Source organism: Lemur catta, chromosome 15 (assembly GCF_020740605.2).
Source record: "Lemur catta isolate mLemCat1 chromosome 15, mLemCat1.pri, whole genome shotgun sequence".
NCBI classification, from domain to species: Eukaryota; Metazoa; Chordata; class Mammalia; order Primates; family Lemuridae; genus Lemur; species Lemur catta.
Genome location: NC_059142.1, coordinates 14313393 through 14334101, shown reverse-complemented (window position 1 = coordinate 14334101; position 20709 = coordinate 14313393). Strand labels below are relative to the sequence as shown.

The window sequence follows — 20709 nt, the reverse complement described above, 5'->3', positions numbered from 1 at the left end:
CAGAACCTGGCCCCTGCGGATGAAAGCCCCGAGGGGATGCCTAACCCTTGGCTGTGGTCTCCACAGTAAAGGCCACTTGGGGGCCAGAGCCGTCTTCCGGTGGGCCCACAGTCCCTCCCCCAGGTCGCACGCAGCTCCTCCGCTGTTAGGGGGGTGCTCCGACACGGCACTTCCCCCGCGGCTCCGCACGCCAGGGAGAAGCGAGACCTGGTAAACCCTTCCTCCGGGCCTCCATCCCGCACGGTCCCTCGGTCTCCCAGCGGCGGGGGTGTCCCCGAGCCGGCCCCGCCCCCGAGGCCCCGCCCCCCGCAGGCGTCCAGTCCCCGGACTCGCGGGGCCCGCCCCGCCCCGAACCCGCCCCTCCGGCCGCCCCTCGGGCGAAGCCAACCCCGGGCGGCCAGTCGCGGCACCGAGCTGCAGAGCTCGGATCCTCTCCTCTCCCCGGCCGCTCTCAGACCTGTGCGTCCTGCTGGGCCATGGAGCCAGCCCCCGACGCCGAGGAGGCGCGCTCTGTGCGCGAGGCGCTGGGCCGCTATGAGGCGGCGCTGGAGGGCGCAGTGCGCGCCCTGCACGAGGACATGCAGGGGCTGCAGCGCGGCGTGGAGCGGCGCGTGGCCGAGGCGCTGCGCCTGGCCGGCCCGTTGGCGCGCACCGTGGCCGAGCTGCAGCGCGACAACCAGCGGCTGCAGGCGCAGCTCGAGCGCCTGACGCGCCAGGTGGAGGCGCTGGGCTTGGCGAGCGGGCTGTCCCCCGCGCCCGGCACGCCCAGCCCCCCGCCTGCGCCCGGGGTTCCGGACCGCGCGCCCCGCCTGGGCACCGCACGCTTCGCCAGCCACGCCACCTTCTCGCTGTCGGGCCGCGGCCAGGTGAGCCGGGGGAGCGCTGTGCACTGGCACCATGCACTGGCATGGGTGCATGTGCGCATGCGCCGGGGAGTGGGGCCCCGCGCCTTGGTGCCGCCCCTTCGCCCAGACTGCGTGCGCCCGTGCGCGTCTGCTGGGTAGGGGGCTGTGCCTTCGCCGGCCGCTGGGACTAGGTGACCAGAGTCTCGCCACCACTCCAGAGTTGGAGAGGGCAGGAGGAGGAGAAGCACTCCTTAGCCTGCTGGCTGCACCTGTCTCGGCCCCCTCCCTTTTTTGGAGCCGGGCCCTGTTTGCCCAGAGTTCTGTTTTCCTCTCCCTTCTGTCCCATGACACCTAGGGCTTCGGCGCCCAGGTATGGATCGTACGGGGCCCTGACCGTCCACTGCCTGGGGCCACGCTGGGCGTGTTGGAATGGTCAGCACCCCCTACCTGCACCCCTCCACCTCCGATCACGCCCCCCTGCCTTGCTGCTTCACTGAGGCCTGACGGCTCCAGTTATTGATTAACCCAGATGGAGAACTCAAGCCCCTGGGGGGTAGGGGGTGGAAGGGGACACAATCCGGTTGGGGCGCAGCCCAGCAGCCGTGTTTGGGAGCCCTGCTTTGCAGGGGGCAAATCCTTTACCATGAAGGGAGAGAGGACTGGCCTTGAGGGGTGTCTAGATTCCTGGGGTCAGTGAATGGCCAGAGGCCCACACCACATGGGGGTGGGGTGGAGGCCTGCGTGGACCAGTCACTACCTTGAGCATGGGCCTCCCGGAGCGGCAGGTCTGGGTTAGGATGTTTCCATGGTGTGTGCAGTGGCCCTTAGGTGGGATTTTCCATCCTACGAGGCATGTTCTCTGGGGTTGGGTTTCCAGGCTCTGGGTCTGAGTGGTCTGCACCCGCTGGCCCTCCTTGGTTCAATCCATCGGGCACTCAGGTCTGCTGCGGGCTGGGCTGCACCTCAGGGGGCCAGGAGGAGGGGATCTTATTAGGCCTTGTCCCTGGAGGTCCCAGCCAGCGTGGGAGATGGCCACAGGTCAAGCAGTACCAGCAGTTCAGACAGCTGGAGATATTGTGCTCCAAACACAGTAGTCCCTTCCCAGTGGGTATCCCAGGAAGGTTTTGTACTGAAGGCCCATGGCTTGCTGCTCCTAGTGCGAATGGGGGTGGGTAGGGGCTACAAGTACTCATTGGCCAGATGAGTGGCACCTTAAGTATGAGAGTGGAGGGGTGAGTTTTGAAAGCCCCCAGCATGCTGGGCAGAGGAGCTGGGCTTTGTCCAGCGGGGGAGAGGTTCTTAAACTTTTCCTGTTGGCAGAACCCACGGGTGTCTCTGTGCTCTGTTTAGAAATATGGATACACTTAAGTCTGTCCTATGAGCATGATACTCTACATTTCCATGGTATAAAGTCACCACTGTGAGCTCATATGTGCCTGATAAACTGTGTCATCAGTTTCTGAGGTTTTAACATGCCTTGCTATTTGGCTGCTCATGGAAGCAGCTCTCCAAGTTTTAAGAAAAAAAAAAAAAATCTCAGCGTCATATGTGCATGTAGATGTGTACATGTACATATGAGAGGATTCTCTCCAGTCATGACTTTTTTCCAATGGGAATTGGCCATTATTCATCGGTGCCAAGCTAGTCCTCTGGGTTATGGGGGTGGTGGTGGGTGCCAAGCTCTCTTAGGGATGGATGGCGGGTTGGAGGGTGGTTGGAGATGGGTAACTTCATTGTGATGGTCCAAGGAGAAAGAAAAGGTCAGAGCTAGGCAGTGGTGTGTAGATGGGGCTGCTTTGGACAGGGGTTTTGAAGGGGGAACCAGCAGGCAGGGTGGTCTCTAGCTACTTGGAGGGAGACAGGGAGGGAGCCCTGCCTTGGGGGACTACTGGGTCACAGATCTGGACGGATATTCTGTTTGAGTGGCATTGAATGTGAGGGGGCTGTGGGACATGCAGGGGCGGCTGTCCCAGAACAGGTAGACTCTTGGATGTGGTGCTCCAGAGAGTGGTGGAGGCTGGAAGTGAGGGAGCTATCTGGGCAGAGGAAAATGAGACCAAAGAAAAAAAAACCAGGCCTGGGAGCTGCCAGGGGGCGAGGAGGACCCGGAGAGCCCACTCTTAGAAATCCAGAGAGGGGAGCTCTTTTCTAAGAGGGCAGGGTCAGCAGGGATGCTTCAGCCTGTTGGGGACTGAGGATGGAGATCCTGTTGGGGAGCAGGCTGTGAACTTCAGAGAGGCTTGAGGGGGGGCCGTGAGCAGCAAGTGTAGCGGAGCACTGTGGGTGTCCCCTGCTGGGTCACTGGGTCCGCACCCCTTGAGCCCTGGCTCCCTGAGCCTGAGGCAACTGTCCCCACCTGACCCCAGAAGCCCTGGTCCCCACTTCTTTTGCCATTCCCTCCACCCCCAGGAGTGCTGACACGGGCTCCAGGCCAGTTTCGGGGAGTGGGGGGCTGTGAGGAGCCATCCCTACATCCTGCTCATATCCTGTGACCAGCAGTGTGTGATTAGGTTCTTGGTTACAAACAAGGAACCAGGGCTCTGGGACAAGACTGGAGCATGGACAGGGAGTAACAGGAGGACGCTGGGCTGCAGGGTCGTCTGGCCTGTCATACTCTGTGTCTTTGTGGTGGAGGTCTGGGGGTGAGGGTCTCATTCCGCCTGCAGAGCTAGCTGGTGGTGGCTGTGCACCTGCTTGGTGTGTGGTCAGGCATTGCAGAGGCTGGTGTCCTGCCACCCCTCTGTAAACAAGCAGTGAGGTTTAGAGACCCATCTGCTTTCAAACTGGGGACTGAAGGGGTTGGAGGTGAATTGTTCTTATCATGTAAATGTGCCTTGAACTCAACGCAGAAAGGGTTGATCAAGTAATCAGCTTCCAAGTGCACAAACCTTGGCCTTGCTGCAGCATGGAACGTGGACCCGGGATGACAGGGAAATGTTTAGGGAAGCTTCGGGGAGGAGGAAGGGGGACAGGGCAGTACAGGGGCAGTAATCAGGGGGGACTCCCTACAGGAGGCCCGAGCTGCTGGAGCAGACAGGATGTGCTTTTGGAGCTTTTGCTGTGAGGCCCTGGAGGCGTCTCCTCCCAGCAGGACCTTGGTTTCCTTGTATCTAACCCGAGGGGGATTGGTGGAGTGGGCTGGGGGGAATCTGGCTAACAAAAGTGTCCCGGGGCCTCTGCTGTTGTCTGGCTGGGAGGAGAAAGCCAGGAGCCAGCTGGGGCCCCAGGGTGGATGGCGGCAGCCTGAGGCCAGGCCCAGGCCCCAGCAGGCCGGGCCAGAGTTGTTCCCTGGAAATGTCATCATCAGCTAAGCTGGAGCCACTGGGCCCCCATGGCTGAGGCGGTGGGATCTCTCAGGAGCAGCTGCCAGGAGTGTGGTGTCGAAGGCCTGACCGTGAAAGAAACCAGACTTGCCTTATCTGCCTTCCTTTCCCAGACACACTGTGTGATAAGAGCCGTAAATGCTTTAGGGAGAGGTTTGGATCCAGTCCTTTAAAATGGTGGTGTGTGAGTGGAGGAGGCCGGGGCAGCGGGGTTAGGCGTCTCAGGATGGGGGTGCTGGCCCTGGGTGGGTTGTCTCCGCGTGTGAGCCCGCCTGGGTCAGGCAGCGCCAAGAAGGCCTGAAATATTCAGTGCCCCCCGCAAAATGTTTAAAAACTTCCCAGTAAGAGAGTCTCATTTACAGGAGTCCCTGAAATCAGACTTATTCCATCACACCCAGCCCCCATCCCCTCCACACAGCCCCCGCCTGGGCTCCCTCACGGGGCACCTCCCCCTTCTTAAAGCCAAGGTCCAGGTGGGGAATCTCAGGGGTATCAGGCCAGCTCAGCAGGACCCGCTCTCCCCAGGTGGGGAATGACTGGGAGATGAGGGGCAGGGAAACTGGGGGTCCAGGCTCAGCCTCCCAGCTGCCTTAGCAAAGCCCCTTCCCTTCTCCCTTTGCTGGAGACCCCTCAGCAGGAATCCAGCAGGTGCAGAACCTGCCTCCAGTTGGGTGCTGGTTGTGGCCTCTGGTCCCTTGGGACGTCACAGAGGGTGGGGGCCCTGCAACGTGCAGGGACAGGCATATGGGGTCCCCCCTCCCCCCATAGATACACATTCCTGGGAAAATGGGACTGTCCCCAGTCCCAGGACTCTCCAGCGATTTCTGCCCCAGCCCCAGCACACAGAGTCCCCTCCCTGGTTCCCTTCGCCATGGCTGGGGCAGGCTACCCCCACCAAAAGAATACAGCAGCCCACTGGGGAGTGTGCTGGAGGCCCCCACGGGTGGGCCTGGGGCCTGGGCCCTGGGAGAACAGCTTGCTCCAGCCCGGCCCAGCCCAGCCCTTTGGTTCAGGAGCTCTGGGTTCTGTGATGGTCCTGCTGCGGGGGTTACCCCAGGCTCACCCCTTTTCCACAGCCTTATGTAGCTGGGAAAGGCCCAGCGGGGCCAGGGCTCACCCTGACCCAGGTCCTAGAAGACAGGTTTGTCTTGGGTTGTCCTCTCTGCCCTCTGCAAGTGGGGGTGCTTCATGGACCCGAGTCCCAAAGCTTGACTCGCCTCTACCTTTTGGCATGGCATAGGTTTAGGGGCACTCCCACCCCATTCTTGGCTTGGTTTCCCCATCTGTGTGGTGGTGGGTTGGAGGGTGGTCTCAGAATAGCCCCTTACTCTTTCAGCTGAGGTACGGGGGCAGAGCGCTCTCCCCAGGTGGGGAATGACTGGGAGATGAGGGGCAGGGAAACTGGGGGTCCAGGCTCAGCCTCCCAGCTGCCTTAGCAAAGCCCCTTCCCTTCTCCCTTTGCTGGAGACCCCTCAGCAGGAATCCAGCAGGTGCAGAACCTGCCTCCAGTTGGGTGCTGGTTGTGGCCTCTGGTCCCTTGGGACGTCACAGAGGGTGGGGGCCCTGCAACGTGCAGGGACAGGCATATGGGGTCCCCCCTCCCCCCATAGATACACATTCCTGGGAAAATGGTTTCACCATCAGCCTGTCCCTCCAGGCCCCTGCCTAGACCTGTGGAACCTGTCAGACCAGAGTGGGGTGGGTGGGGGGACATGGAGACCCCCAAGCCCAGTGCCCTGGTTTCAGTGGGGGCTGGGATTCCAGCTGGACTGGCTGGTTCTGCCCCTGATGGCTCTGCACACCCTTCTCCGGCGTCCCTGCGAGTGGGCCTGGCCTCTCCTGCTCTTTCCTCCTAAATCAGCAGTTGAGTCCAAGGCCAGACTCTCCCCCTGCTCTGGGTCCTGTCCTCTCTCACTCGCCAGGGACCCCACCCTGCAGACGGCCCCCTCACCTTTCTCTCAGCCTATAAATGTGGTCTTGCCTCTTCCATCTGGACAAACCCCTCAGACCCCTTTCCGCAGCCCGCCTGTGGCTGAAGTTACTGTGTTGTCTTCATTTCTCTCTGACTGCTCCCCCAGCCCATCCCCCAGGCTTCTGATCACGGGTGACCTCTTTTTTGTGAAACCAGATGGACGCTTGTTCCATCTCATCCCAACCTTCTTTTCCTTGGCCTCAGGCCGCCCTGGGACGCACCTGCCTTCTCCTGGCTTTCTCGGCACTCTCTTGGGTCTCTTCCCACCTCTCTGGCTGGCTGCTCCTTCCCCCTCTCCTCCGTGGCTCCTCTGCTCCCTGAGACTGGTGCCTCATCCCAGGCCCCCGGGCCCCAGGCTGGCTCTTCCCCTCCAGGGCTTCTAGGGGCCCTTTGGGCGCCACAACTCCTGTTTTCCATCACTTACCCTTCCTTTCTCTTAAACTTCAGCCTTAAATATCCAGCTACCTTCTCAGTTCCCTGATGTTCCAGGCCCCCTTGTACTCAGTGTCCACAATGGAAATCCTTGTTTCCTCCCAGACCTGCCTCTGACCCACCAACGACCCCCCAGTCGCTCAGACCCCAAGCCTGGGCCTGGAAGAGGCTTGGCATCCTTCCTCCCTCCCCGTCCACTCTCTCTCCCTGCCGATCCCTTTCTTCCAAAAGCTCCAAGTCCCTCTTGCCCTTGGCCCGCCCGGTGCCCCCTCTCCCAGGGACTAGTGGGGGGGCTTGCCTTCTGGTCTCCCCTTCTGTGCTGCTCTCTCACTGGCTTCGGAGGATGTTCCTGAAAGACAGAGCTGATGACCTTGGGCTCCCGTCTAGGGTGTGGAGTCCAAGTGCTTGGGGCAGGCAGCTCGGGCTGCAGGGTGCCTCTCTGGCTGCCCACGTTCTGGTCGTGTGCGATCAGAATGCCTGTGCCTTGATGTCTCTCTGCTTTTGCAGACATTAATCGCTCATCTGCGCACAGACTCCCCTCTTAGCCCAGCTGGCTCACTGAGGACTTGGCTCAGGCACCCCTGGCTCTGGGGAGCCCTCCGTGCCCCGTCGGGCTGGATGACGTCTATCCTAGGCCTCTCCATGGTGGCTCAGCCCCGTCTGATCGTGAGCCCGGCTCCTCTGCCAGACCGATTCCCCAAAGGCAGGGTGGGCACCTCCTGCACTGGTTGCAAGAGGAGCTGAGCCATCTGGGGACAGGGACGTGATGTTTTCATCTGGGAACCTTGTAGACCAGGGTGGCAGCCTGCAGGCATCTGGGGAGTGGCACGGCCACCAGCCCCATGGACATGCTCAGCCCCCCCACAGCCCCTTACTGGGAGGAGGGCAGGGCCAAGGCTGAGGAGAGCTTCCCTCCTGCCACACGTCCCAGCTGTTTTCCTTGAGTGACCTCAGGCAGTGCCATCCTCTCTGAGCCCTCAGCCTACCTGTCACATGGGGCTGGCAGTGCCCACCTTGGGAGGACAGAGCAAGTTGGTGGAAGTGGTGTGCCTGGAAAAAGGGCCTGGCGTTCTGTAGATGCCACGTGGTACTTGCACAGCCTGCTCCCACTTCTCAGACAGGACAACTGAGACCCAGAGAGGGCATGCTGTGGCCCAGGTCATGCAGTGGGGTGGCAGCACAGCCAGGCTCCCAGGCCCCTGACTGGCTCTCTGCCCCACCCACTGCTGCTGCCCTGCAGGGATGGGGAGGTCGCGTGGAGCCAGTCAGGCCCTTGCATTCTGCACAGCTGGGTCGGTCTTGTGTCCCTGCAGCCAGTGAAAAGGCCTCAGCGTGAGGGGGCTCCGCTGCCCATCTTGGCCCAGAAGGACCGTGTGTCTCCTCCACAGATAGCCACGTTGGCCTGGCCCAGCTGGGAGGGGCAGGGGGCCGGGCTCTCTCAACCCTGCTCACCTGGTCCAGCCTAGGGGAAGGGGTGGCCCAGCCGGTTGAACTTCCGAACCCTCAGTCTTGACCTTTGTCCTCGACTTTTTGGTGCCCTGGGATGAGCCCAGTAGGGGTGTTCACCTCTCAGGATCTTGGGGGCTCAGTGGTTGGGTGGCTCCATCCCAGCTTGCTGTGTGGCTTGGCAAATCACTGTACCTGCTGGGGGCTCTTTTCTCTCAACATCACTGATGTTTGCCACCAAACTCCAGGAGGGGCTTTGGGTGGACAACTGGCCCTAGCTGATGGGCTCTCGGTGCTGTTTGTGTCTCTGCAGAGCGTGGATCATGACGAAGCCAGTGAGTTGGAGATGAGAAGGAGCTCAAACTCGTGTGTCATCGAGAATGGGCACCAGCCGGGGGCAGGTAGGGGCTGAGGGCAGAGGAGGGGTGACTGGTAGGTTTTGGGTCAAGGCCTCGGCCGTGCATCTGTGCCAGGCCATTCCTTGGCTGGGGGGGACTTGAGCCTGAACCCCAGCAGGTAGAGAGGCTGCCAGGAAAGCAGCTGATTCAGGGTGAAGCAGAACTTTTTACATACAGAGAGAAATGGGCTGTCTCAGAAGGTAGTGAGCCTCTCTGTTTCTGGAGGAAAGTAAATAGAGGCTGAAGAATTTGTCTAAGCATTGACTAGGACAGAGAGTGGACGGACAAGCCAACTGGTATTTATTGGGCTGGCTACGAGGAGAAGTTGGGAAGAATCAACTCTGGTTGGAGCAGCAAGACATCCGTGGTAGGGGAGGTCGGGGGGCCTTCCTGGAGGAGGTGGGAGGAGGATTCAGGGAGGCTGCAGCCCTCCTGGGAGGTCTGAGGTTCCTTGGCTGCCACAACTCACCCCCTAACCCTGCTGGTCATGTGTTCCAGGTCCCGGTGATGGACCCCCTGAGGTTGCCCACACCTTCCCAGCACCGGAGCCCCCCAAGCCTCGCCCTGTGAGCCTCTCCTTGCGGCTTCCCCACCAGCCCGTCACAGCTGTCACCCGAGTCTCTGAGAGGTTCTCTGGGGAGACCTCAGCTGCAGCTCTATCGCCCACATCTGCTGCCATCCTGGGGGGCCTCACCCCAAGCCCCAGTGAGGTCCCCACACCCTGGACCCCCAGTCCCAGCGGTATGAGCTGGAGAGTGGCCTGAGGGCAAGACCCCACCTCCGAGTGGGAGAGGGAGGGCAGGGGCTGGGGGAGTTGGCAGGAGACCTGAAGAACCCCGGGCCAAGCCCCTCCCGCCTCTGCCTGTCACTGCAACCCCTTCCCTCCACCCAGCCCTGCCGGAATCCTCTCCAGAGGTCACGAGAAACAGAGTCATCCCCGTGGGGGGCAACTGTGGCTTTTAATGCAGGCTGAGGCCATGGTTGGAAGGTGGCCTCTTGCCCTGCACATTTGGCACAGTCCCCTCCCCAGGACCCCCAGGCCTGACTTGGGCCTGGGACAAGCTGCATGGGCTTCCATAAGGAGGGTGTGGGAACAGCGTTGGCTGGGTACCCAGCATGGGAGGCCCCGGGCTCTGCTCTGGGAGCAGGTGGGGACAGTTTAAAAGACTTCCCCATGTCGTTGCTCTGCTCCTGTCCTCCTCTCTCCCCACTGCTTGCTGGGGCAGGGCCGGCTCAGCCCAGGGGCCCTCGCTTGCCCGGGCAGTGATGCTGGGTGAAGGGGCCCGGCCGGAGGGAGGGAGGGAGGCTGGGGCTGGCCCCTCCCTGAGGCCAGGGCTTGTTATTTCTCTCCCTGCCTTCGTCCTGCAGAGAAGAATTCCCCTTTCACGGGGTCTTTGTCGAGCTCTGGCTTTGGGGCGGTGGCAGCAAGCAAACGCAGTGACAGGTGAGTCAGGGCCACTTTCCCATTGGGATCATTGTTCCCCAGGGGCCTCTCAACCTTGGGCCCAGGCCACCCAGGCCACCTGCGGGTGCTCCCCATGCTGACCAGGGTGGGCACCCTCCTCGGGTTGCTGCCTCCATGGTGGGCCGGGCCTCCGGAGCGCTCGGGCAGCAGGGCCACCGGGAGGGTCTGGGCAGCAGAAATGAGGCCTCGGGGCTTGGTGGGGAGTTGCATTTGGAGGAATACGGCTGCAGACTGGTTTCTCTGTGGCCCCTTCAAAGCAAGTGAGTCGAAAGATTGGAGGGAGTGTCTCAGCCCCCATGGGAGGAAGGAGGACAGGAGGAGCTTCCACGTTCTCTTCCTCCATCCCTGCCAAGGGGTGATTATGTCCAGGGAGGGGGCTCGCTGTCCCTCGAGTTGGGCCTGCTGCCAAGACAGCTCACTTTGGAAAACCTGCCAAGCCAGCTGGGGACTGGAGCAAGCGGGGCGGCTTCTTTGACTGCACCCAGCACCTGGGGCCCCGTGAGCCAGTGACGGCCGGCTCCGTGTTCCTGACTGGGGGGTTCTCTCCTCAGCCCACCGCTGGTGACGCCTCCCCAGTCGCCCGCGTCCCCGCAGCCACCAGCCACGACTCAGGTCCATCGCCCGGGGGGAGCGTCGCAGGGAGCTGGTGAGGTCGCAGACGCTGCCCCCGCACCTCGGGGGCGCAGGCCCGGAAGGCGCTGTTTGAGAAGTGGGAGCAGGATACGGGGGGCAAGTACGGACGCTCGCCCCGGCCCACTGGGAGCCCCAGAGCAGGCCCAGACCCAGGCGGGTGAGGTGGGCACAGCAGAGCAAGGCCGGGTCCTGTCCTGTTCCCCAGGGCACCATTGCCAAGATGAGACGTCTCGAGCAAGGCACCGGGCAGGCTCGGGGTGCAGGGGCCCCAGCTGTGGGGAGAAGAGGGCTGTGAGCCGCAGGGCCTGTGAGAGCCCCTCTCCTCTCCTGCATTCCCGAGGCAGCCTGTCTTCTGCACCCCCCAGCGCCCCCCACGCCGCCCTCACACCCGCATTTCCCGTAGGCTGTGGCACGTTTAGCTTCTGGGCATGACTGGGGACTGGGAGGGGATTGGGATTCCTGCCCAGAGCCGGGAGGCCCAGCCGTGGAGTTGGACTGGCCCAAGGAAGAGGTGACACAGCGGGACCCCTGTGCCCACCAGCCCACTACCACACCCCGTGAGAGACGGGATCCTTGGCTATGGCCTGCCTTGACATATTTATCCAGTCCTCTTGTCAGCGCGTGGTATTGACGCCTGCTGTGTGCAGGGCGGGGCCCAAGCCCGTTCCCCATCCGCACCCCCAATCACAGCCAGTCCCTGCTCGATGCTAGTGAAAGAGGCAGACCCAGGAAGCGTCCCCACTGACCCCACACAACCTGGTCTCAGCCCTTAGGGAGTGTCCTTGGGGCCCAGAGGAGGACACTATCCCTCCTGGCTAGAAAGTAGCCACTGGGGAAGGAAGCCCTCCGCGAAGAGGGGGCTCGGGAGGAGGGTGGGAGGAAAGGAAGGGGAAGGTGCTGCAGGCAGAGGGCAGGGCACAGGGCCCTGTGGCTCATGCTGTCTCAGGATCACCAAGGGACCCTTGCCTGCTGGGGTGGGACATAAACAGGGCACCTGGAGGGGTCCTGCTAGATACCATCAGAGGTGGCTGTGTAGCTGCTCTGTGGGGCACCGGGGTTGCATGCTGACAGAGCGTCTCTCCTGGGTAAGCAGAGCAGGTGGGGCATCTTCCCTGGGGTGCAGGGACACCTCGCTGGGAGACAGCAACAGACAGGGTGGCCCCCATAGCAGGCCTGCGCTCTCTCCACAGGGGGAGAGGGGAGGCCCGGGCCAAGCTGAAGCGGTCACAGAGCTTTGGCGTGGCCAGTGCCAGCAGCATCAAGCAGATCCTGCTCGAGTGGTGTCGCAGCAAGACCCTGGGCTACCAGGTGAGGCCCAAGGGCCCACCCCCTGGCTACTGGGACCCCCGTAAGAGGCTTGACCACGCATCGCCCAGCTAGGGCAAGAGCCTACCTGGGCAGGGGGGAAGAGGGAGGAGCCGGAGAAATTACTCCTCCGAGTGGGCACATGGCTGCCTGTGGCGTGTGCTTAGACAGCCCAGGAATCCTGTATCCAGGCCCCCACACTGACCCGCTCACTGCTCACAGCACGTGGACCTGCAGAACTTCTCCTCCAGCTGGAGCGACGGCATGGCCTTCTGCGCCCTGGTGCACTCCTTCTTCCCTGACGCCTTCGACTATAACAGCCTGAGCCCCACGCAGCGGCAGAAGAACTTTGAGCTGGCCTTCACCATGGCCGAGTGAGTATGGCAGGTCCCGCTGGCTACCAACCCCAGCCCAGTCCCAGAGCCCAACTTCTGCCCCAGGTGGGGGACGGGGCAAGTGGGGTATGGGGCAGCTCTTTGCAAAGCTGAAGGAGCTGAGGCTTTCCAGTCTGCCTACCTCTTGTACAGATGGGAAGACTGAGGCCTGGAGAGGGACTTGCCAGGGTCACACAGCACTCAGTGGTGGAGCAGGGCTCTGTTGCTGGGGGCCCTGCCTTCTTTGCTGCATGCCCGTCTCTGGGGTGCAGTCTCGGAGACTGGCCACAGACCAGATGTGAGGGGTAGTGGGACAGGGTCCCCCAGAGCACTGTGTCTGTCCTCTCTGGGCTGGTGCAGAGAGGCACTTGCTTGGATGAGCCACAGCTGCCCATCAGCAAGAAATTGGACAATATCTGGGGCGTTTAAAAGTAGATTTTTGCTTCCAATAAGATTTTGCATCCTTAAATATTGTTCTAGCAGTTACTGTGAAATTGCCTACCTTCTTAAGTCCCACCCCTAGGGAGAAGATAGGGGGTCAGGGAGCGGCTCTGCGATCAGGAGGCATTTGGGAAGCGGGCTTGGGATTTGGTTACTGGCCAAAGGCAATGCCCAGAGCATCAGGAGAGCTGGCAGAGCGGGCTCTGTGTGGCAGGGTTTGGGTCAGGGACAGGAGAGTTTAATAAAGGAACTCTGTATAAAACCATGGGCAGGAATGAGGTACACAGCCGGGCCGTTAGGATGATAGCAACACAGAGCTGTCACAGCCCTCGGCTGGAGTTACGGGAACTGGGGAAACAGCTGTGTGCGGAGGACTGTCTGATAGGGCTGTGCTTGGGCAGTGGATGCGGCCAGCTCGCAGGGACCTGGCAGGGCCAGAGCTGTGGGCTAAGTACTCTGACCTCACTCCCCTCCTGCCCTCACGCCAGGGCCTCTTTTGGCTGAACCCCATCAGACAGAGGGCCCGGGAGCCATCACCGTGATCTGTCACGGCCCCCGGGGCAGGGAGCAGGGCACAGATGAGGGGTGCATGGGGCTGCGGGATGCCAAGCTCTCTGAAGGTCGGAGAGAAGGAAGGCGGTTGCCAGAGCTGACTTTCCCAGAGGGCTTGTTTATCGTCCTCTTTCTGCCTTTGTGCTTTGTGTTGTCAGCTCAGCCTTCGCTTTTGTCTGGGTCGTCAGGGCCCACGTCCAGGGGGTGGTCCTCATGTGCTTGTTGGGTTGAAGGAGGCCTCACCCCAGGGCCTGACCACCCAGCCCCAGCCTCCACCCCCACCCACAGCACCAGGCCCTGAGCCCGGCCAGGGAAGGAGTTGGAGCCGGTGGGCGCAGAACCCGCGCTTGTATTGTAAGTCTCTCTGGAGCAGCAATGCCCGCTCTGGGGGCAGCATTGAGACTCTGGCTCTGAGCTCTTCTGCCTGCGTTTTTGGAATATCCATATCAGCCCTGTTACGTTGTCTCGGGCGACGCGCTGGACTCTCAGCCCCTTGGGGTCATAAGAACTCCGTGTATACTTTAAAAGCCTTCCCTTTCTTGGCTGCTCGGGATTAGTTGTCATCCTAATTGCAGAAACAGCTTTGGACGAGTGTATTGTGCAACTGGATCCAGACGCTGGTGAGACGGAGCCAAGAGTGAGGGCACGTGGTGGGGAGGGGTGGCTCCCGGGGAGGAGGCCCAGCTGCGTGGAGCCCAGACACGGTGACTGTCAGAACTCAGGCTGCGGGAGTGTGCGGGGTCGGGGCTCAGCTGCGGGCCCCCCAACACCCAGCCCAGAGGTGTGGCCGTGCTCGGCTTGCCAGCTCACCCCCTGGCCACCTGGGTCACCCTCAGCCCTGGACCGAGCTGGGTTGTGGCAGGGAGCGGGACGCCCTGAGCCGTGGGGTAGTGGCCCTGCACCCCAGCTCTCAGGGAACACGGCTTCCCTTGGCAGCCGGAGCCAGAGCCATTCCAGGCCGTGCTTTCCCAGCACGAGGTTTGAGTTCACGGAGACTCTAGACTCCAAACAGATGTTTCTTCCATTCCTACCCTGGGGGGCAGCGGTGGAGGCTGGTCCAGGCCTTGCCTCCCTCCTCCCCAGAGCAAACAGCAGGGTAGAAACCTTGGCCCTGTGTCCCTGTGGCCTGAGCCTGCTCCTGGCAGGGGAGGGGAGGATGGTTTGATGCGGCTGCTGAGATAAGTTCTTGGTTTTCTGCTGACTCGAGGGGGCAGGGAGGGGCGTCCACAGCAGGCCTGTGCCGAGAGCTAGCTCAGAGCCCGGGAAGGCACCTCCCCTCATGAGTCATCCATGAGATTCTCTCCTAGGTACATGGCGGGAGGGCTGGGAAGACGGCTTGCCCGGGGGCCCCTGGGAGGAGGACGGCAGCTTGGATCACCTCCTTTCTTGGACAATGGGCTGGTTAGAAAAGCTGGCAAAAAAGCACAGGGACACCTGCTGAGGATACGGCTGTCAGTGTCGAACGCAGATACTCCCTCTGTTCACCAGTGAACGCCAGGCGGACACGTGGGGCCATTGAGCACCGTCCAGAGCTGCGCGGGCAGCAGGACGGAGCTAAGAAAGGCCATTTTGGGAGCAGGCAGTGCGGGATGACAGGAGCCCGGGTCCGATGAAGGCACAACCTTTGGAAGGGAAAGGAGGACACAGGGTCCCCCAACCATGTGTCCACCTCGAATCAGGAAGGAGGTGTTTCCAGACCCTTCCGTGAGCAAGTGCCTTAAAGGCACCAAGACACAGCAGAGACCTTTGGAGTAAAAGTGTGTGCTGCCCCTCCCTCCATGCCCCCCCATAATTTATGGTCCCAGAGATTCCCGGTGGCCTAATCTGTGTGAGTGATTCGGTGTTGACAGCACAGCGAGCTTCCCTTGCCTGACAGGTGTTCAGCGCCTGGAACCAGGGAGGACCAGCCCCTTTTATGGAAGGGGCTGAGCCGGGCGGGCGCCCGCTGACCCCTCCTGCACCCTTCCTCCCCGCTGCAGAGTGCAGGACGTGCAGCCTGAGGCTCCCCCCTTGCCCTGTGGGGAATGTGTCCTGCTCTCGGGTTACCCCAGAGCAGAAGGGGCTTCCAGGCTATTTGTAGTGCCCATGTGTCTCTGTCTAAAACCAGACAGGAGGTAGTAGTCCGAGCCCTGGCATCCTGGTCTGCATTTAGAGCAGGCTTAAAAAAAATAAAAATAACCGGCCCCCATCCCCTCCTCCACCTCCCTTACAGGCCAGGCCTGTGGTAGCTGAAGATCATAACAGATGGGAGTAGGAGAAAACCTTTCCCCCGTCCCAACCAGGTTGGCTCAAGCAAATCCACTTTAAAAATGGTACCTGGCCCATGTCAACCCTGGTTCTTGCTGTGCGGTGGTGTTTGAAATGATTTGGACTTTCTCCTTTGGACTTTTTCATGTTGCTTGAATTATTTAAAACAGACTTATATCATTTTTACTAAAGCAGTTGTTTTAAAGTTTAAAAGGCAGTTGGGGCCTCTAATATTTTGAGACTTAAATCTTTTTCATAAAAGTCAATGCTGGTCACCACTTTCTTTCTCGTATCCCGTTTCCTGAGTTTTGTTTGACCTGTCTCTGCAGCTTCTAGGACTCTTGCCATTATAGGTTGAGTATCCCGTATCTGATATGCCTGGGACCAGAAGTGTTTTGGATTTCAGATTTTGGGATATTTGCATTATACCTACTGGTTGAGCATCCCAGTTCCAAAAAGCTCCAAAATCTGAAACTTTTTGAGCACTGACATGATGCTCAAAGGAAATGCTTGTTGGAGCATTTCAGATTTTGGGTTTGCGACACTGAACCTAGACTGCTGTAGCTGGCACTGAAGTGTCTCCGAGGGAGAGTGCTCGCTTTGCAGGGACAGTCTGGGGTGTGGAAGGCAAGTGCTCCTGAGGGTCTGGTGTGGGCCGTGCCATGGCCTCAAAGCCAGGGATGCTCTCTGCCTGTGGGAGGGAGAATTTGGAGCTCCCCTGGGGAGGAAGTGGGTGAGGGGCAGAGGTAGTAGCAGGAAGGAAAAGAGGGAGCTAGGGGCTGGCAGCTGCCTGTTGCATATTACGACCCCCCCGGTTGGGAACCCTCACACTGTTGTGTGCTCAGCTTAAAGAAAACAGTGGGGTGGGGACCAGCCAGGCTATGGCCCAGGCCCCTGGTTGCCTGGTGGGTAGGCCAGCGCCTTGCCCACGGCTTGCTGTCTGGGCAGTGGAGGGTGATGCCAGGGCTAGCATCCTGACTGCCACCCTGATCGCCAAGACTCTGCCTGGGCAGTGCAGCCTCTAGAACAAGGAGAAAGGGGGTTAGCTTCTCTCCTCCACACAGGGTGGACAACACCTGGAAAATGCCAGCAATTCTGAGTGCCCCCTGGGAAGTGGGCTAGAAAGAAACTAGAACTGGCTCAGAGGAGTGGGTCTTAGGTCCCCTTTGGGCGGATGGTTGAGGAACCAGAGATATTTAAAGACATAGATAGGAAGGTTCTCTTCCAACATGTAAAGGGCTCTTTTCTGGGGGAAAAAATTAGGCTGAGGATAAATGGCCTTGTGGGACCAATAGGTAGAAAGTACAAAGAGGCCAAATAGCATAAGAAACACCAGGAAGAACTTTCTCATGGCCAGAGCCATCTGCAGAGGGCTTTGAACTGTCGTTGGAGGAAATTAGGTCCCCTTTCCATAGACTCTGAGGTGAGCAAGCCGAGGCAGGGCCTTTAGAGAGATGGCTGGTGCTTCTCGTGGGGACGCTTGGGTAGGGAGAGGTTTGGGTTCTCTCCCCAGGCAGGGGTCCTGAAAGTTCTACTGTTGTCCTCATTTAACACGCGGGACCCCCGAGGCCACTGCTGTCAGTGCTGATAACCTGGGCACGTGTGGAGCCTGTTCACGCACACCTGGGATTCTCTGACTAGCAGGCCTGGGAGGGAGGAGGGGAGGGAGGAAGGGTGCTCTCCCTGCGCTGCAGGTGAGGAGGAGGGCACTAGATGCTACGTGATATTTCAGGAAGGTGAACTCAGGTCCTTGGTATCTCCACAGAGCTCAGATTTTCCATCCTGTCCTGTCGACAAAGCACCTTTGCACCCCTGCCCTAACACTGAGCCCTGCCCTGGCCTGTCCTGGGGAGAGAGGGTGCCTGCTCCTTGGCCCAAACCCAGGTGTCACCCCACGAAGCCACTGGATTCCCTTACAGGACACCCGCTGCAACCCCGAGCGGGAGGCGCAGATGGGATCCGGGACAGATGTCTCCATTTCGCCTTGACATTTGGTTTCTGATAGGAGGCCTGGCACCCAGCCAGCACAGCAGAGCAGGCCTGGTGGTAACAGTTACAGTCTTTGTCTCTGGAGCACACAGCCCGGGGAGCTGCCCCCGTGCCGCATCCTGGTGGAAAGTGCTGAGTGAGTCGCGCTGAGCTGGCTCACAGGCTCTGGGGTGGGTCAGAGGGCCCCCCCTTGCTCGCTGCGGTCTCCCCTCTGGCTGGGCTCTCTGAGGAGCAAGGTGCATAGACACATGGCGGAGTCACAACCTCCCAGCAAGTCGGCTGGGAGGGGGAACAGAGGTGTGATTCCGATTTTCTGCCAAAGAAACGGGCGCAGGAAGATGAAGCTGTTGGGGAATCTGAACCCAGCTATTTAGAGTTCACGTTCAGGCCTCCTTTCTCCAGGATCTGCTCTGCTTCTTAAAGCAAAGGCGTGGTCACCACCACAGCAGCAGTGCTAACCTGTAATGCTGATTGAGCTCTTTTGATGAGCCCGGTGCTGTTCCAACTGATTCGCATAAATCAGCTCATAGTCCTCACATCACTCTGCAGTGGATATTATTCCAGATGGGGAAACTGAGGCCTGGAGAAGTTAAGTGTGTTGCCCAAAGTCATATAGCTAGTAAGAGATGGAGCTGGGATTTGAACTCTAACAGTCATGCACTCACTGATGGAAAAAAGGCACACACAAAAAACTGGGGACCCCTGAAATGATAAAATTACACACAGCTGCTGAAGGAAGGGCACTGACAGTTGGACCAAGTGCAATCGTTTTTGCCTTTTTGGTTCTGCCTGATCACATCAGGCTGGCTACCTCTGGTGCCCAGGGGACCCAGGCATGCTGTGAGCTAAGAGTCGTAGGCTGGGGGGTGCATCCCGTGGCGTCCCGGGGGCCATCTGCTGCTATTTCAGGACTCAGTGCTGAGCTGCGCCTTCAGCCTCCCTCTGAGCCCCAGTGAACTGCCACAGCGGACACTCCAGTGAGCCACGGTTAAACCAGCACTTCCCTGTGTGGGATGCCAGATGATTTTAAGCAATTTTTTAAACTGCCAGTTATGACCCATGTAAAATCTCTTTAGTGCTTCCCGACCAGCATTTAAAATGTAGGAGGAGAAGAGAAATAAGCATGAACTATCATAGAGAAAATAGAAAATATGGGTCGTGGTGAAGATGAGTGTTTCTGTGAAGCTTTATTTCCGTGTGTGTGTGTGTGTGTGTACTCGCGCACGTGTGCCGACTCATGATGAAAAATACCTTACTATGGGTCATGGTAAGAAGATAAATTTCAAAACACTTTTAGGAGGCAAATGGGTAAATTAATTTTTTGCTTTATTTTTATAGTTCATGGTGGTTTTCCATATCTTACTGACATACATTTCTTTTACTTTAATATAATTTCATCTAAAATTTAAATAAGCTAAGTCTATTTAAATCAAAATATGAATTGCATAGTGGCTCATGAATATGGGCGTTTGGGAAACGCTGCCTTAGACTCGGTGGCTCCGAAGCTTCTACCAGGTCCATTTGAAGTCCCTGCTGGTGGGCACTTGGGAATGTCCAGTGCCAGGCTGAGTTCTGTGCTGGGGGACAGGGGTGACAGGCCTGCTGGGGCCATCGTTCTGACGGGGCTTCTGTGTTCCAGGAATCTGGCGAACTGTGAGCGCCTGATCGAAGTGGAGGATATGATGGTGATGGGCCGCAAGCCGGACCCCATGTGCGTCTTCACCTACGTGCAGTCGCTGTACAACCACCTGCGTCGCTTTGAGTGAGGCCCCCGGCCCTGAGAGCCAAAGAGCAACCCCAGGGAGAGACTGCGGGGTGTCGTGGGCCACTCCGGGGCTGCCTGCGTTCCCCAGTCCGATGGCCCCGAGCAGAGCTGCCTTGCGGTGTGAACGAGCTGTTTGTTCTGCGGTGTGTGACTGCTGAGCTGTGCTCTGACAGTGCTGATCACAGCCAAGGGCTCGAAGGAGAAGGGAAAATTATCAGAGAGAGAGAAATTGGTGCTAAGTAACGATCTTCCCAAAGAAATGCTTGTCTCTTGTAGATCCCGGGACACTAAATTACGATTTTCCCTCTGGTGAATTTGATACGTCGGCTTTACAGGGTCACATTGATTACCAAATGTTTTTTATCAAAATACCCAGAGTTTTTTACTTCCTCACACTATTGTAGGTCCCTTTCCTCCCTCCCTCTGGGCCGCTGCCAGGAAACAGAGAGACTGCTTAATCAGCAGCTTGACAAAGAAGGCCGGAGTCTTGGGAAGAAACAGTTTAATCACTCCCAAGACCTGGGCAACAGATGACCTTCGAGTCACCTCCGCTCTCTGGGGGAGGTGGGAGGGCTCTCGCCTTGGTCCCAAAGTGCTCCTGTTCTTCCCAGGAGGCCCCACAAGTGTTTGGCTAAGAATAGGCTCTCGGGAAGTTAACACTTTTGGGGAAGTTAGGCCTTTTGTGCTGAGAGAGAGTTTTTATTCACATCTTTTAGGGGATTTGCTGCAGATATTTATAAAAAGTAACTCCGTCTGTACCGTTGACCCATTTGTACATAAAAAGATGTGTTGAACTTTGCTTGGGATCTGTCATATCTGTTTGGGAGATGTGGTGTCTATGAATAAGAGACCTTGCACACATTACAAATGATCTAACTTAATTCCCACCCTAACTGCTTTCTATACCTAAATTACTTGCCCGAAAAGTTGGGAATGACATTTGCTGTCCCTGAGTTTGCCCGTCAGTCACCCATCTCCACGTTGTGGAAGGAGCGTGAAGAGAAAGTTTCCCCTCGAGATCTGTCCCCTTGATGTTGACTAAGGTATCTATGATAAACAGTGGGCCAGGTTGTGGGGTGGTCCTGCACTTGGAGGAAACCCATCCGGGAACGTTGGTTTATTTTCACAGCTGTTTGGTGGCAGGATTTTATCATAATAGAAGAATCTTGAGATTCTATAAAGCTCCAGCCATTAGCTTATTCTTAGTCAAGACTCATTTTATAATCTGGTTGGATTTTAAGCCATGAACTTCTAAAACTTTCCTTTAAGGAGCTAGTGTGTGTCTTCATCTTATGCAACAGGCTCTCATCACCAAAGCCTGCGTGGCTTTGTGGACTCACATGTGTGTCCCTTGTGCTGGGAGGTGGAAGATCCTTGCGATGTCGGGAGGAAAATGGCAGAGCTTGCAGGTGGGTAAGCAGTAGTCCCCATGGATTCATTGGTTCAGCCTGCAGGTTCAGGCTGCAGTCTTCCTCCCTCTCTGGGATTCTCCCATGGTGGGAACCATTCCCTTGCAAGCTCT

At 58.8% G+C, this 20709-nt stretch overlaps 1 protein-coding gene across 1 annotated transcript; it reads left to right on the top strand.

The window, feature by feature from the left end:
• Positions 1 to 413: 413 nt before the first annotated feature.
• SMTNL2 (smoothelin like 2) lies at positions 414 to 19986 on the top strand. The gene is given in 10 exon segments (XM_045526032.1): positions 414 to 866; positions 8332 to 8419; positions 8915 to 9157; positions 9785 to 9860; positions 10433 to 10502; positions 10504 to 10545; positions 10547 to 10614; positions 11705 to 11822; positions 12042 to 12193; positions 19062 to 19986. Coding segments are annotated over 10 exon segments (1374 nt in total). The 5' UTR covers positions 414 to 476; the 3' UTR covers positions 19189 to 19986.
• Positions 19987 to 20709: the final 723 nt, after the last annotated feature.